This window comes from Corylus avellana, chromosome 9 (assembly GCF_965113065.1).
Source record: "Corylus avellana chromosome 9, dhCorAvel1.hap1.2, whole genome shotgun sequence".
Classification (NCBI taxonomy): Eukaryota; Viridiplantae; Streptophyta; class Magnoliopsida; order Fagales; family Betulaceae; genus Corylus; species Corylus avellana.
The window spans coordinates 22749363-22763574 of NC_142498.1; the positions used below are offsets into that span (position 1 = coordinate 22749363).

Here is a 14212-nt window from a genome sequence, read left to right on the forward strand (position 1 = left end):
TCTTTTGCGGTACCAAACCCGTAATTAATCCCCCAGCATTTTGGGCTTTTTGTTGGCCTAAATGGATGGCCCATTAATAGGAAACACTAACATAATGCAAACACATAGCATTGAGGAGGGCGAAGACGTATGTTACCATCAAAATTTTATTTTATTATATTTAATTGTGTATGTAATATATCCTTATTTAAAATGATGAGGCAAATATTCATGTGAAAAATATATATATTATTAAATTCGTAAAATTTAATAGACAATCATTTTTTTAATTAGGAAAAGAAAAAGAAAAAGAATACTCCTTATCCATTTAATTCATAAAGGTCAAGGCTGAAAATCACAAGTGGGCCTTATTAGATTATAATAATTTTAATTTTTAAGAAACACCTGACAGCACATGCATTAAAAGTTGTATTTGGGCCCGGGCTCATATTTTGTTTGGAACCCTAGATGCAAATGTTAATCAGGTGCACCAAAATCTATTGGGCCTCATCTTTTGAGCTTATAGAAATTTCCCCTTAAAAAATCATAATAAAACGACCAGAAATGAGATCAAAAGTTTAAATCAAGAATGCTCTTAACACATAAGCAGATATTCCTACTAAAATTCTAGCTGCTAGTGAATTTCTCCCAAATAGTTACAATCTCTTCTCCCTCTACAGACTCTTTGTTTCCTCTATCTTCTTTTAGTGATCAAATGTAGGTCTTATTGTACAGCAAGTGAAAAGGTTCTCTACCAAAGATTGGCTCACATGAAACTAGCTAGTTTAATACTAAAATGATCAATTATGCTCAAATGAATGAAAAATGTTAATTTGTAAACATGTTTTCACTCCAAGCTGGCATGGTTCATTAAATGTCTTAAACTGTTTACTTGTTGTACGTTATGTTGATCATTTTACAAATTCTTTATTTTAGCATCAATAAATTTAAGTTCTAATTTCAGGTTTATTTAGTGGAAGGCCCTTTGCAAAATGTAACACAAACAACAATATAAAATAATAATAATAAAAAAAAATAAAGGAAATACTTACCATGGACTCAATGAAATTAAAGTAGTTTTCAAAGTTATGATGAGTACAAATGACTAGAAGCTTGAAACCAATTATTGAAACTTGAATCAAACCAAGCAGGAAACATAGAGCGGGGGGCAGCCATCCACGCATGTAACTCATAATAGCAATTGATCAAGGAGGACAACCTCGAGTAAGAGCAATAGAAAGGAAGACTGTTGAAGTTCTCTGTCATAACGTAATAAACAATTTTAGAAAAGATAGAGAATAAGCAATTAAATTAATTGATAAATTTACCAAGAGAATCGTGACTTGATAATATTTTTATTTCAATGTAAAGAGTGATGTATTGAATTCGAATGAAAATAAAACTAAAAAGGAAAAGAGTAAATACCAGCGCGCATGTTCGATCTCCAGTAGATTAGAAAATTGATCAATTATTGATCAGTAGATTAAACCCAACTTCCGTCTGCGATTCCCTAAGCATTGTAGCCAATGTTGGACATTGTATCACCTTCACAGATTGCAAACTGGTCAATCTCAATAGTTCTGGTAGGCTAGTAAAGCCATAACAATAACTGATAACCAAATGCTTAAGGCTTGGCATTGCACCCCCCTCCTGTTCCCATTTTTCGATTGACAAAAGTTCCAATTTGAGGAATTGGAGTTGAGGAAACGAATTTGCAATGACGTGAATGCTTTTATCAGATAAATCAGGATCTGTATGTTCTAGTTTGAGGACCCGAAGACTGGGAAGCTGTCCCAGCACTGTCACGCATCTGACTTCTAAAACAACATGGCTTAAGGTTAGCTTTGTGATTCTCGATGGAATTGAATTCGGAGAACAGGTGAATCTCGATGGTATGCGACCAGCTTGATCATATATTCCGAAAGTCCTAATTTTCAATTTTTCAAGATGAGCTAAATGGTGGAGGCTTGGAATAGAAACTACTTCTTTGCCATCATCACGATGCTCCTCCACAATTTGTATTTTCAATTTCCTAAGATTAGGAAACTTTTCCAGTATGGCAGGGAAACTACGCTTTTGAGGATCACAATAAATTGCTGGGCCAGAAAGGACTTGGAGGCTCCCTAGAGCTTCCTCCGAATCGCAAGGTTCAAATGAAAATACCCTTACCCCACGCAGATACAGATTTCTTAAATGTTTCAGTGTAAATATCCCTTTCAGCAAACATTTCTTTAACCCATAGCTCTCTACGTAAAGAGTCTCTAGATTCGTAAGCTTGACAATAGAATCAGGAAAAACAGTTGTATAAGAAGAAAATCGTATCGTCAAGTACCTCAAATGGATAAATTTTGCTATGCTTCCTCTAAATTCTGTAGTTGCTACTTTCTGAATATTAAGCACACGAAGAAATTTGAATTTCTTTTGAACCCACTTCAAGCTAACAGCATCCTTCTTCAAATTCCAGTCGTCATCAGCAAAGAAGAACAAAGAACGGGCGCTTGTAGGGATAGAGGGGTTGGCATTAATGTATTGCTTAGCATTGTTAACTTGGATGGATAGCCTGCGGCAATTGTTCGGGATCGAACGGTTATATGAATGAACCGCAAAAAACATCTCTTCTGCACTCTCCTTTATGCAAAATTCTCGCAAAAGATCATGGATACGGCATGTCCTTACTCCTCCATCTGACCTCCTCCTAGCCACTTGGATCAAGCTTCGATCAATGAGCTCCTCCAAGTAGATTTCAGCATCATCCTCAGAATATCTATGGTCATTGTGTTGTATGAAACCCTCCGCCACCCATAGGTGCATCAATCGCTTTACAGGTATCTCGAAGTCTTCTGGGTACATGCCAAAATACAAAAAGCATTGTTTCAAGCGTCGGGGCAGATCCGTGTAGCTTAAGGATAGAACTTTCTGGCACATATCAGTATCCAAACAAGTTACATGATCAACATATTTCGACCATATGTATAATGACTTCTCCTTCTTTGCTAAAAGGCCCGCAAGTACCACAATTGAAAGGGGTAATCCCTTACAACCTTCTGCGATTTGTCTCCCTGGAATTACTAATTCAGGAGGACAAACTCCATTTCGAAACACCTTTTTCTTAAAGAGTTCCCAGCTGTCATCTTGATTAAGAAGTGGGAGAAAGTAGGGAGGAGTATCGCTTGCAAGTAAAGCCACTTCTCTATTTCGGCTAGTGATCAATATTCTGCTTCCATTAAAGCAATTAGGAAAAACAGATTTTACCTCATCCCATTCTTCAGTTCTAAAGATGTCGTCCATGACTATTAGGTATCTCTTTCCATTCAAATATTCGAACAACTCCTTCTTTAACTCATCGACACTCTTGCCTTCACATTTGATTCCCAACTCCTCTAAAATTGTAAGCAACATCTCCATTGTTCTGAAATCTTTAGATACAAATACCCATACACGGCAATCAAAGTTTCTCATGACACATGGATTATTGTATATTTTTCTGGCAAGAGTGGTTTTGCCCAACCCGCCCATTCCGATGATTGAAATGACATCGAGTTTAGGATTCCCTTTAGTAAGTTGGTTCACCAATGTCGTTGAGTCATGATCGAAACCCACCACGTCATCTTCCTCGACTTCTCTCCTAAGTCTGTGCATGGCCTCTTCCTTGAATGCATTTACAGTAGCTTCATCTCGTTCAATGGCGTACGTTTCCTTATTGTTGTAGATTCCTTCGATTCTTTTTTTGATCTCCACAATCTTACTTCCAACGTTTCGAAGCATCATTGCGTGAGAAGGGGTATGAAGTATCCTCCCTATCACGCACTTCCTCCTGTGTTCCGCGACCTTGAGGATGTAATCGTCGATCACATCCTCAGCCTCGTTAGCCACTTTCCTGATTTGCCGGACTACCTCCCTCACTATTTCATCGTTCCGTTTTCCCTTGGAGTTGTTCAGGAAGATATTTATAAAACCAAGGTCTCCAATAAGTGAATTGACTCTATCCTCCACTCCAGCAAGGAACTTTGCTTCGTCTTTGAGTAGACCTGCCAAGTAGTTTATGAGGCCAGGGACAACGTTGTCGAGTATAGAGCCCATATTTGCTGATCTGCCCTCCCTTAAAATCTCTTACAAACCCACTAGTTTGTGTTTTTCCCGGGCATAGAAGGCGAGTGAAGGATGAAAGGAAAGAGATCCACAATCGGTAAAAGACGATGAGTTTGTGAATCTTCTAGAGGTCAGGGTGGTAGTCATATAAGAGGAGAAGGATATGAGGAAAGAAAAGGATGTGAGGAAATAGAGCCCCCGTCCCCAGAGTTGAGAACCTAGGCCGGGCTGTTCACGTTGTGATCTTGGAAAGAGATTTACAGAATACCCTTTTTTTTTTTTTTTGTTGATTGGGGACTCGGGCCTCGGGATGGTGGTGGGTAGGAAAAGGGAAGATGGTAGGAATTGCGAGAGTTATTGTAGAAAAAAATAAATCGCAGAGCATCTCTTTCTTCTTTTTCTCTTTCTTTTTTTAAGGAATTGACAATTGACAAATTCATGTGACATGAAATAATTCATTGTTCTCTCGGTCAACAAAGACGTATGGAAATTTCACAGAAAAGATAACAATTAATGCAGATTAGATAGACAGGATGAAACGTTGCTCACCACTACTTTTAGTTAGAATTTGAGATGCCAAAGAATTTCAGTCTCTCGATCAAGCACGGAATCAGAATATAAGGCTATTGCTAATGCTGTTGCTGAGCTTACATGGATCCAATCCCTCCTCTTTGAACTAGGAGTGTTTTTGTCGACGCCTCCTGTTTTATTATGTGATAATATTGGTGCAATGTATTTGACGGCAAATCCATTGTTTCATGCAAGAACGAAACATATTGCCATTGACTATCACTTCGTACGTGATAAAGTTGCTGCAAAAACATTGGTTGTAAAATTTTTGTCCAGCAAAGATCAAATAGCTGATATTCTCACCAAGCCACTAGTGTCTACACGTTTTCAACATCTTACTCTCAATCTCAACGTTTGTCCACCAAAGTCGAAATTGCGGGAGGGTATTGGAAATAAAGAAGCTTCACAACAACTCAATCCAGAATTCAAACTTAAATCTTTTGAAGATAAGATATTAGAAGATTCAAATTCAAATGTTTCTGAATAATCAAATTCAAATGCTTGTTATTTAAGTTTTAGATAATATCTCAACAAATCAAGAGATTATTATTCTGGTATAACAAGCCATATATTTTGGCTTAGTTTGTTTGTAATTAATTCTTTAAATAGAATACTAAACCCATAGTTCAGATGGGCTGATTACAATTATATTATACAGTTATTGTTTTCATTATATATTAGAAATTGGTCTTGGGCCTAACTCAACCCAAAAGCTAGCTCAAGCGTTGAGGTTTCCCCTCACCCTTATAAATGGTCAATCTCCTTAATACCCAGGTAATGTGGAACTTCCAACACGCCCCCTCACGTGTGGCGGAAAGACATCCAAGCCCAACACGTGCGACAATGGGTGACGGTACGTGGGCCACAGCCAATTAATTGGGCTAGGCTCTGATACCCTATAATGAAAACAATAACTGTATAATATAATTGTAATCAACCCATCTGAACTATGGGTTTAGTATTCTATTTAAAGAATTAATTACAAACAAACTAAGCCAAAATATATGGCTTGTTATACGAGAATAATAATCTCTTAATTTGTTGAGATATTATCTAAAACTTAAATAACAAGCATTTGAATTTGAATATTCAAAAACATTTGAATTTGAATCTTCCAATATCTTATTTTCAAAAGATTTAAGTTTGAATTCTGAATTGAGTTGTTGTGAAGCTTCTTTATTTTCAATATGGTGGAGCAACGTTTGATCCTGTCAATCTAATCTGCAATTGTTGTCTTTTTTGTGAAATAATGACCAAGACGGAAATTTCACAAAAAAGACAACATTTGCAGATTAGATTAACGTACAGTTTTAGTTAGAATTTGAGATGTAGAACAGTTTCACGTCAAAGCCACTAGGCACTTCATCAAAATAAACATGTAATTGGGACCTCGATCTTTAATTTTTTTTTATTATTATTATTATTTTTTTTTATTTAAAGGGGGATTCGGGAAAAGGGATTGATCTTTAATTTTTAATTTGCTTTAGTGCCTGCTTTCCTGATTGTGCATGCGTCTGTCGACTATTGCTAATTATAATAGTTCGCTGTGTGGGTTCTTCTAATTCATCTTTATCATAATCAAAAGATGAGACTAGGGCTCTAGGGATTGTGTCCTTACTTTGTTTTAAAATCACCTAGCTTGTCACTCTGTGGCTCTCAATTGCGAGCATCAGGATAGCTGCCACCCTTTTTCTTTCTTTTTTTGTAAAAAAAAAAAAAAAAAAAAACCTTTTTAAGTTTTTAATTTTTGTAGTTTTATATATTTATATGTATTTTTCTTATTAAGATCGAGGAACACATGCCATCCATCAAGTATTTTGAGAGAATTTGATTTTAAGGACTAAATTGTTATTTCGGCTATCCTAAATACCTCTAAATTATTTTTTATACAATAGAGAGCAATTTGCAAAATTTTCTCCCGCTCGAAATTTTTTTAATGATTTTTTTAAATTGGTGACGTGTAAAAATAAATAAATAAATAAATAAAGTTATTGTAGACACGTCACTAAAACATCAATTTTTTGTAGTGCGCTACTCAATTTCTCCCAAAGAGTTATAATTTGTATGCAAATTCAAGAGAGTAATGCCATAACCCGGGGTTAGAGCCCTCCTTATAGAATTGACATTATAGCCAATCTTCGACTATATATGGACTACTTTCATTGATCGCAAAGTGGTAAAACTTAATAATTCTAGTGGGCAAGTACATTTATCGCAACCCATAATTCTGGTGGGCTAGTGCATTTCTTTGGCTGTTTCCATTCTTCAATTCTCTAACTAATCAATTTGAGAATTTGGGAGTTTTGAGGAAATGAATCTGCAATTACTTGTACCTAAAAATAACGTATAGAGTCAGTTTAAACCTTAAATTTTTGCCCAATGGAGACACAAACTACAAGTACTGGTACTACGTACATCTGAAACTTAGATTGCTTAACAGTTAACCCCTCCTAACAAATCATTTTAAATAAACTCATAAGCATGCTACATATTCCTTAGAGTATGGTAAAACATTTTTCCGAACAGCCGAGCCGGCAAAGAAGTTCCTGCAAAATAAAAGAGTCATTAGAAAACCATCAATCTCGAAGGACTGGGGGCAATCCGACGCCCAAGTTACTAAAGGCTTTTGAGAGAGAAAAAGCTGAATAAAAAGGTTAGTGTAGAAGAAATTATGTCTTTCGTAAATGAATAACCTCTTCTCCTTATATAGACCCATTGCATCCCTCCTATCATTACTATCTAGGATTTTAGGGACTTTCGTCAATAATTTGTTATTAACGTGAAGATCCCCTCCTCAGAATAAGTGGATGGTTTTTTTTTTTTTTGTTACAGGATTAATCGACTGCAAAAGGGGTGAGCACCCGACAACAAAGGCCAAATAGTAAACGCAGTACAAATTCAAAAACAAATTCTGAATCAAGTTCAAAATGACCAAATAACAGGCAATGGTTTTGCTTATGGTCCCAGAAGAACCATAAACAAGCATGGAAATTGGAATGAGTAGGCACTTGAGTAAGCTGGCAATGGAGGAATCAATTGCAGGGAGTTTTTATTGAGCAAGGGTATACTCTAAGCCTGATGCTGTCGGGCTGAGCTGTCGTATTTGGTTTCAACTTTGCTGAAATGGGCATCTTTTAATTTGAGGCTCCCTGATTTGGACATACTTGGAAGGCTTCTTGGACTTCTTAAGCTTCTTAGCAGTCAAAGCCTTAAAGGCCATTCGGCCCCTTCGGTAGTATTGTCCTCCAAAGTAAATCATCAAGCAATTTAGGGAAAATAAAATTTCCAGAGGTAGAGTTACGTTCAAAGATGACTGAGAGAAAACAAAACACTTCAAAAACAGGAAGAAAAAAAAAATGATGTACTTTTTCTGGTGGGCCTGGGCTTCAAGAAGTTAAAATGACATAGCGATAGCCTGACGACTCATATGCTCTTTATAGTTGAGAGAACCTGGGTATGCCATGTCATCTTCTAGAAATGGACAAGGCCTGGATATATAATATAAAAACACTTTAATTAGTTATTCCATCACAGGCCCAATTATTTATGATGAACACCAGAATATTAAATTAACTTGGACTCATTCCAGAATGATACTTTTAAAATAAAGCCCATTTAAATAATCTTAACAATTAATGTAGATCTGTGAAAGACAGACATGATCAAACATGTACATATGTTTACCGAAATTGCATGTAACAAAAAAGGAACTCTTATGTTCTTGTTGTATATGTCAAACAAAAGTTAATATTTGAATTATAAAGTTGTAATTGCAAGTGATAAATTATTATTAAAAAGAAATGCTCACATGCGAATCACGCACTCTATATCTGATGCTCATAAATAGATGATCAACGTCTACCTTTTTCAAAAGATTTTAGAGAGATTTTTATCTTTTTTAATTATTCTTGATTAATTTTAATTAATGCAGGTTAAGGACCGGATTTTCTGCTACAAAACGGGATAAGTCAAGTGTGTTTGACGAAATTACATCAAATACGCAAGAAACGAGGAGAGCTCATCAGCAGCGTTGGCCATGGCTTTACAGCTTAGGTCTCCCACATTCTCTCGCGATCCCAAAGCTTTGTCCAATTCTCCTTCCATTGCACACAAAGCTCTCATTCTCTGAAAATACTTTATGGCATTTTGACGAAAGGGATTATATCCTTTAATTCTCTCCAAAGTTAACTCACGTGTTCGTAGCTTTATCCGGTTTCGTATGATTTGCATTTCCATGTGGAAAAAGCTGTGAGATAAGAAGGGTTGATCGATCTAAAGGCTATTTAGATATTGCCATATCAATTTTATAAAATATTATATTTGTAAGATATTGTTTGGTATATAACATTATTCTTTTTCTTATTTTATCTCGGACATGAAGTACACTTCCCATCCAAACTTTCTTTTTCTTTTTAGACACCATGCAATTAAACTTCATTTAAAGTTGGCATTCAATGAGGAAAAATGCTCTAATACCTATCATGATTGATATAAATAACAATACCTCCAACACCAGCCCAAAAGCACGCCATTTGAAGTCCTGGTGGCGGAAGGAGATGCCGATGGCACTGGCGCTTGGCTTGGACATGAGAGAGACCACTCGGGTCTTAGTGAGAGGAGCTAGGCCGATAGAGTAATGTTACAAGTCCCTCTTGTTTTCCACTTGAGTCCCTCCAAGAATAATGTGTCTATTAAAATCATCATTGAACTGGTGATTGATCATTATTAGCGATGACTTCTTTGTTTGGTGGAATTGCCTTACTAAACTGGAATTGCAAAGAAGAAAATTGTGGTAGTGTTTTTTTTTTTTTTTTTTGAACAACATAAATAAAATAAGATGTTTCTTGATTAAGAAATCAATCCGAAACAAAGGTAAATAAACAAAATAAAAATTGCAATCCAGGATTGAATAGCTGGCGTTATGGTTCGGTCTATGACCTACATCTACAAAATCAAGCTCTAAAGCTGCATTAAGCTTTTATTTATCTGAGTGATATTTACAATATAACATACGCTTTTTCTTTTTTCTTTTTTTTCTATTCCAATATAGCATGCTCTTATTTATAGAAGAATCATGTTGGATATAAATAGACGTCTACTCTAACTAGGTTAGTTAGGTGATAGTTTTTAACTATTCACATATATTTTAATGATAGTCTTCGAGTGTGACTCAATGATATTCTTGTAAGTGAGCAATAGTGTTATACTGTGACTATAATTCTTAAACTCTATGATATACTCTAACAATAATAAACATTGCCATCTGTCTAGATGTAGTATGTTCGATCCCTGCACAAGATCGAGAGGGCTTCGATAGAGGTCTCATGGATAAAAGCTTGGAGTCCTTTTTCAATTAGCTATCTAAATTGACTACAATCCGACAAACCAATTACAGGAGAGATCGCATTGTACCACTTTTTTCCTTTTCTTTTTTCCTCTTGGCAAACCCAATCTTCTAGTCTAATATCCATTTTGACAATTTCCCTCTTCGGACTTGGCATTGGCAAAGACCACTTGACAAGGTTGTCACATTTGATTCTTTCAACCTTTGATACTCAACAATATTCTTGGATATATATAGCGGTCGATTTGATTTGATTTGAAGGTGATCATTCATTCAACACAATGAGAGGAAATTTGGCGTATTATATGACTTAGAAAATGGCCGGTAACGGCTGCTGCTCCAATGGCTTTGCAGGATTTATGACACGTGGGTATTTGTTTTTCAAAAGTTATTCGTGCAAGACACCACTAGTTACGTCTTAATTCATATATAACCAGACATTAAATAATAATATATATCATTATCAACTCTATCAAGTCGACGCTAACACCTCATATCCAAGCCAGCCGTCTCTTTCATGTCAAGTAATTAATTCTTTAAACATAATTTCAATGTGTTATTTTATTTTTTCAGCAAACCTTATGTGATATATTAAAGACCAATGATTACCATAAAATTAAAATATACGCAACTAGTTTTGATTTCCTCTTCTGGTTAAGATTCTATCAACAAAATATTGAAAAATACTTCTTCTCTTTTTCCTATGCATGAGCTTTTGAAAATTTGCTTAAAATTTATCAACATTATCATCTTTTTGCTGTTATTATTTTTAATTAAATTTGTTGATACCATAACCACACACAACAAGCCTTAAATGCTAATCCCTACAAGCAAGCCAACATTCAAAATGGCATGCCGATGGTGACCACAGAACCACCTTTAATGGGGTGATGTTAAACATCACGCACGGCATCATGCACGTCCGGCTAATTTAATATTTTAAAATATTAAAATATAATATTTTAATTATAAAAAAAAAAAAAAAAAATTTTAAAAAAATTTGCTTGGCGTGCATGACTGTTCATGCACGCCGGCGTGTTGTAAATCATCACCCCCTTTAGTGACTGAATGAGGATAAATTAGAAAAAAAATGAGAAAGTATCCGCCTTGGGATCATTTATTAAATATGACGATTTTATTTTCTCTGTTATGTAGAGTTGCCAATCCTATTGGATCTGAATCCATTGAAATTTTTGAAAAAATTTTGTTTATGAAATTTTAGATGTAGGCTGTCTATTTTTCATTCAATGGTCATTGTTCTGTCATATGTCCCACTACTAATAAAATAATAAATATTGATTATTGTATTATTTTATTAGTAGTGAGATACGTGGCAGAACAATGACCATTGAATAAAAAATGGACGACTTAGATATAAAATTTCAAAAACTGAAATTCCCTAAGAATTTCATCCACAGTGGATCCCTTAATGGGCAAGTTTGTGAGAGATAATTAATCTCTTAAAGCTTGTAGTTGGCTTTCCTTTTGGGGAGGACACCCAACAACTACCTTAATTTTTTGTGATTCTTTGGTTTGGTTGCTTTAATTTTCTGTGCTTTTTTGTCAGACGAGTCATTAATTTAGTTTAATGACTAAATTAATTTATGTGTGTATGGTTTTTGGTTTTTGGTTTTTTTTTTTTTTTAAAAAAAAAAAAAAATTTATCCTATGGCTTCTCAATTTAAATTAAAAAAAAAAAAAAAAAAGTATTAGATACTGAATCATGTTTAATTTAGAAATGAATCATAAATTAAGAAAATTCTCTTAACCTTCATGGTTGTTAAGAAGTTACACTAGACTCGTCCAAAAAAGTTAAGAAACCAATAAAGCATACCGTCATACAACTTAGGAAACACCCCAAAAATAAAAAGGCCTTCACTACGAACAAGTAGGGGTGTATGTGACGGAAGCACAAGCCCACAACCCTACTCGCTTTAGAAAACCCTCTCCCTCTCAAACTCTAACTCTTCATGAAATTTCTATAAAACCTTTCTCCTCGAACGAACGAACCCTCCAAACACTCGGAAACAAAGAGACACCATGAACAAACAACACTGATGCTCCTTCTCAACAAGCCCCTATTCCCACTCTTTTTTCTGGAATTCGTTTTCCCAACATCAAGAAACCATGCGCCGAAGGGTCCGTACGACCTTCGTGTTCGGCTTTCTCGCTGTCGTTCTCTTCGCCTTCGTCTTTCTCCATCTCTCTCGCGATGCGATTTCGGAGAAGGAGACTCGGTACTCGGCGGACAATCTTCCGGCTCGATCCAAGAACGCGAATCTTGTCAACTACGCGGTACAAGAGGAATTAGAGAATCATCGCGATCAAGAGGCTCAAGAACTCGGCCACCTCCGCACTCGACGCGTGGCCTCCATCGGGGACTCGGTCGCGACCGTCTCTATTCTGTTGCCGGCCTGGAAGGTTCTAGTGATCGTCTCGCCAGAGACTACGCTTTCGCTCGGTTCCGGCGAGAAGCACCGTTGTGTTTTCCAGAACAACGCGACGTCGGTAGCGAGTTTTTCCGGGGTTCTCCCGTTCACGAACCGGATCATGTTCAAGTGCGTCATGCCGAGCAGCGTTCGTCGTCTCCGGCCGTTCTTGCAGCCGAATCTGATAAAACCGTCGGAGAACGAGTCTCCAGCTGCGACGCCAACGCCGCAGCTGATTAGGTGGACTTTCGTGGCGTACGAGTCGTTTTCGACCGAAGACGACGTAGTTTTGTTCGTGAAAGGCGTCAATCACCGCCAGGGATTGAATCGGTCTCCAGACGAGTTCATGTGCGTCTTCGGTGACGGCACTACTGGTGCCGTTAAAACCCCTGTCTTGAGCTCCGTCCAGGAGGTGTTCAGGTGCCTTCACCCGAACCTGACGGCGGTTAGTTCTAGCGGGGAGGACGATCGAATCAAAATCTCCCTCGAAATCGTGGCCGAAAACCTGGTGGCCCCTTCGGTTGCGTACTACACGCCCCCGCGCAGCTTAGCAAATCCACATCAGCAGCAGAAGTCGCTATTGTGCGCATGTACCATGGTTTACAACGTGGCAAAGTTCTTGAAAGAGTGGGTCATGTACCACTCCAAGATTGGCGTCCAAAAATTCATATTGTACGACAACGATAGCGACGATGACTTGGGCAGAGTTGTTGAGGAGCTTAATCGAGAGGGCTATAACGTAACGACGCTCTTTTGGATTTGGCCTAAAACGCAGGAGGCTGGGTTCTCCCACAGTGCGATCTACGCTAAGGACTCGTGCACTTGGATGATGTACGTTGATGTTGACGAGTTTGTTTTCAGTCCATCGTGGCATGCTTCAACGCAACCCTCCAATCGCATGCTCAGATCGCTCCTGCCGAGGACCCCACTGAAGCCGTTGTCATCGGGGCCCACAACACAGCGTTGGATTGGTCAAGTCATGATCAGGTGCAACGAATTTGGACCGTCGAATCGGACGTCCCACCCGATCGAGGGCGTCACGCAAGGGTACACGTGCCGCAGAAAGATTGAGCAGCGGCACAAGTCTATCTTGCTGTTGGACGCAGTTGATTCGTCATTGCTGAACGTGGTACACCATTTTCGGGTGAAAGAGAATTTCAGGTCAAAGGCAATGAGCCTGGAGGACGGAGTGGTCAACCACTACAAGTACCAGGCGTGGTCAGAATTTCGGGCCAAGTTCCGGAGGAGGGTCTCGGCCTATGTTGTGGACTGGACGAAAGCGGTGAACCCCATGTCGAAGGACAGGACTCCGGGCTTAGGGTTCGAGCCGGTTGAGCCCAAAAACTGGGCCCAAAAGTTTTGTGAGGTTAGGGATAACCGGTTGAAGTTGTTGACGCAAAAATGGTTTGGGTCTCAGACGCCGAATGGGTTCCAAAAAATGGCTTGGCAAAGATGAATCAAATTTTGTTGGCTTTATTTCGTGATGGTTTTGAGAATGTACATGAAAGAGTTAGCGAATAGTTCGTAGTAGGTGGAGATAGATTTTTCCTACTCTTCTGGATTCTGAGATATTTTATTCCTTTTCGGGTGATACCCCCTCCCCAGTCCCTGATTGGGGGGTTGGCCGCCGCGGCCTTGAGCTGGCATGGCTTCATCCCATTATAATAATAAAAATTCAATATTCTTTTACATATGGTATGTGATATTGTGTCAAAATTGTTTACATGGTGATGGTACAGAAGGAACACATAAAACTCAAGAAGTAGTATTTTTGACGTTGAAGAGTTGTGACTCTTCGCCA

At 37.7% G+C, this 14212-nt stretch overlaps 2 protein-coding genes across 2 annotated transcripts; one reads left to right on the forward strand and one right to left on the reverse strand.

Annotated features, from left to right (window-relative positions):
- Nucleotides 1–1134: 1134 nt before the first annotated feature.
- LOC132190542 (disease resistance protein RPP13-like) lies at nt 1135–4059 on the reverse strand. Its single transcript, XM_059605565.2, has 2 exons — nt 1405–4059; nt 1135–1238 (listed from the first exon to the last, which is right to left on the reverse strand). Exon 1 carries the CDS (start codon nt 4057–4059, stop codon nt 1444–1446), a length of 2616 nt encoding a protein of 871 aa, XP_059461548.2. The 3' UTR covers nt 1135–1238; nt 1405–1443.
- A 7834-nt stretch (nt 4060–11893) lies between these two features.
- LOC132190367 (glycosyltransferase family protein (DUF23)) lies at nt 11894–14100 on the forward strand. The gene has a single exon (XM_059605337.2). The coding sequence runs from the start codon at nt 12110–12112 to the stop codon at nt 13865–13867; it is 1758 nt and encodes a 585-aa protein (XP_059461320.2). The 5' UTR covers nt 11894–12109; the 3' UTR covers nt 13868–14100.
- The last annotated feature ends 112 nt before the right edge of the window (nt 14101–14212 follow it).

Coding starts and splice junctions, on each gene's coding strand:
- LOC132190542 (XM_059605565.2), bottom strand. CDS start 4,059: ATGGGCTCTATACTCGACAACGTTGTCCCTGGCCTCATAAACTACTTG.
- LOC132190367 (XM_059605337.2), top strand. CDS start 12,110: ATGCGCCGAAGGGTCCGTACGACCTTCGTGTTCGGCTTTCTCGCTGTC.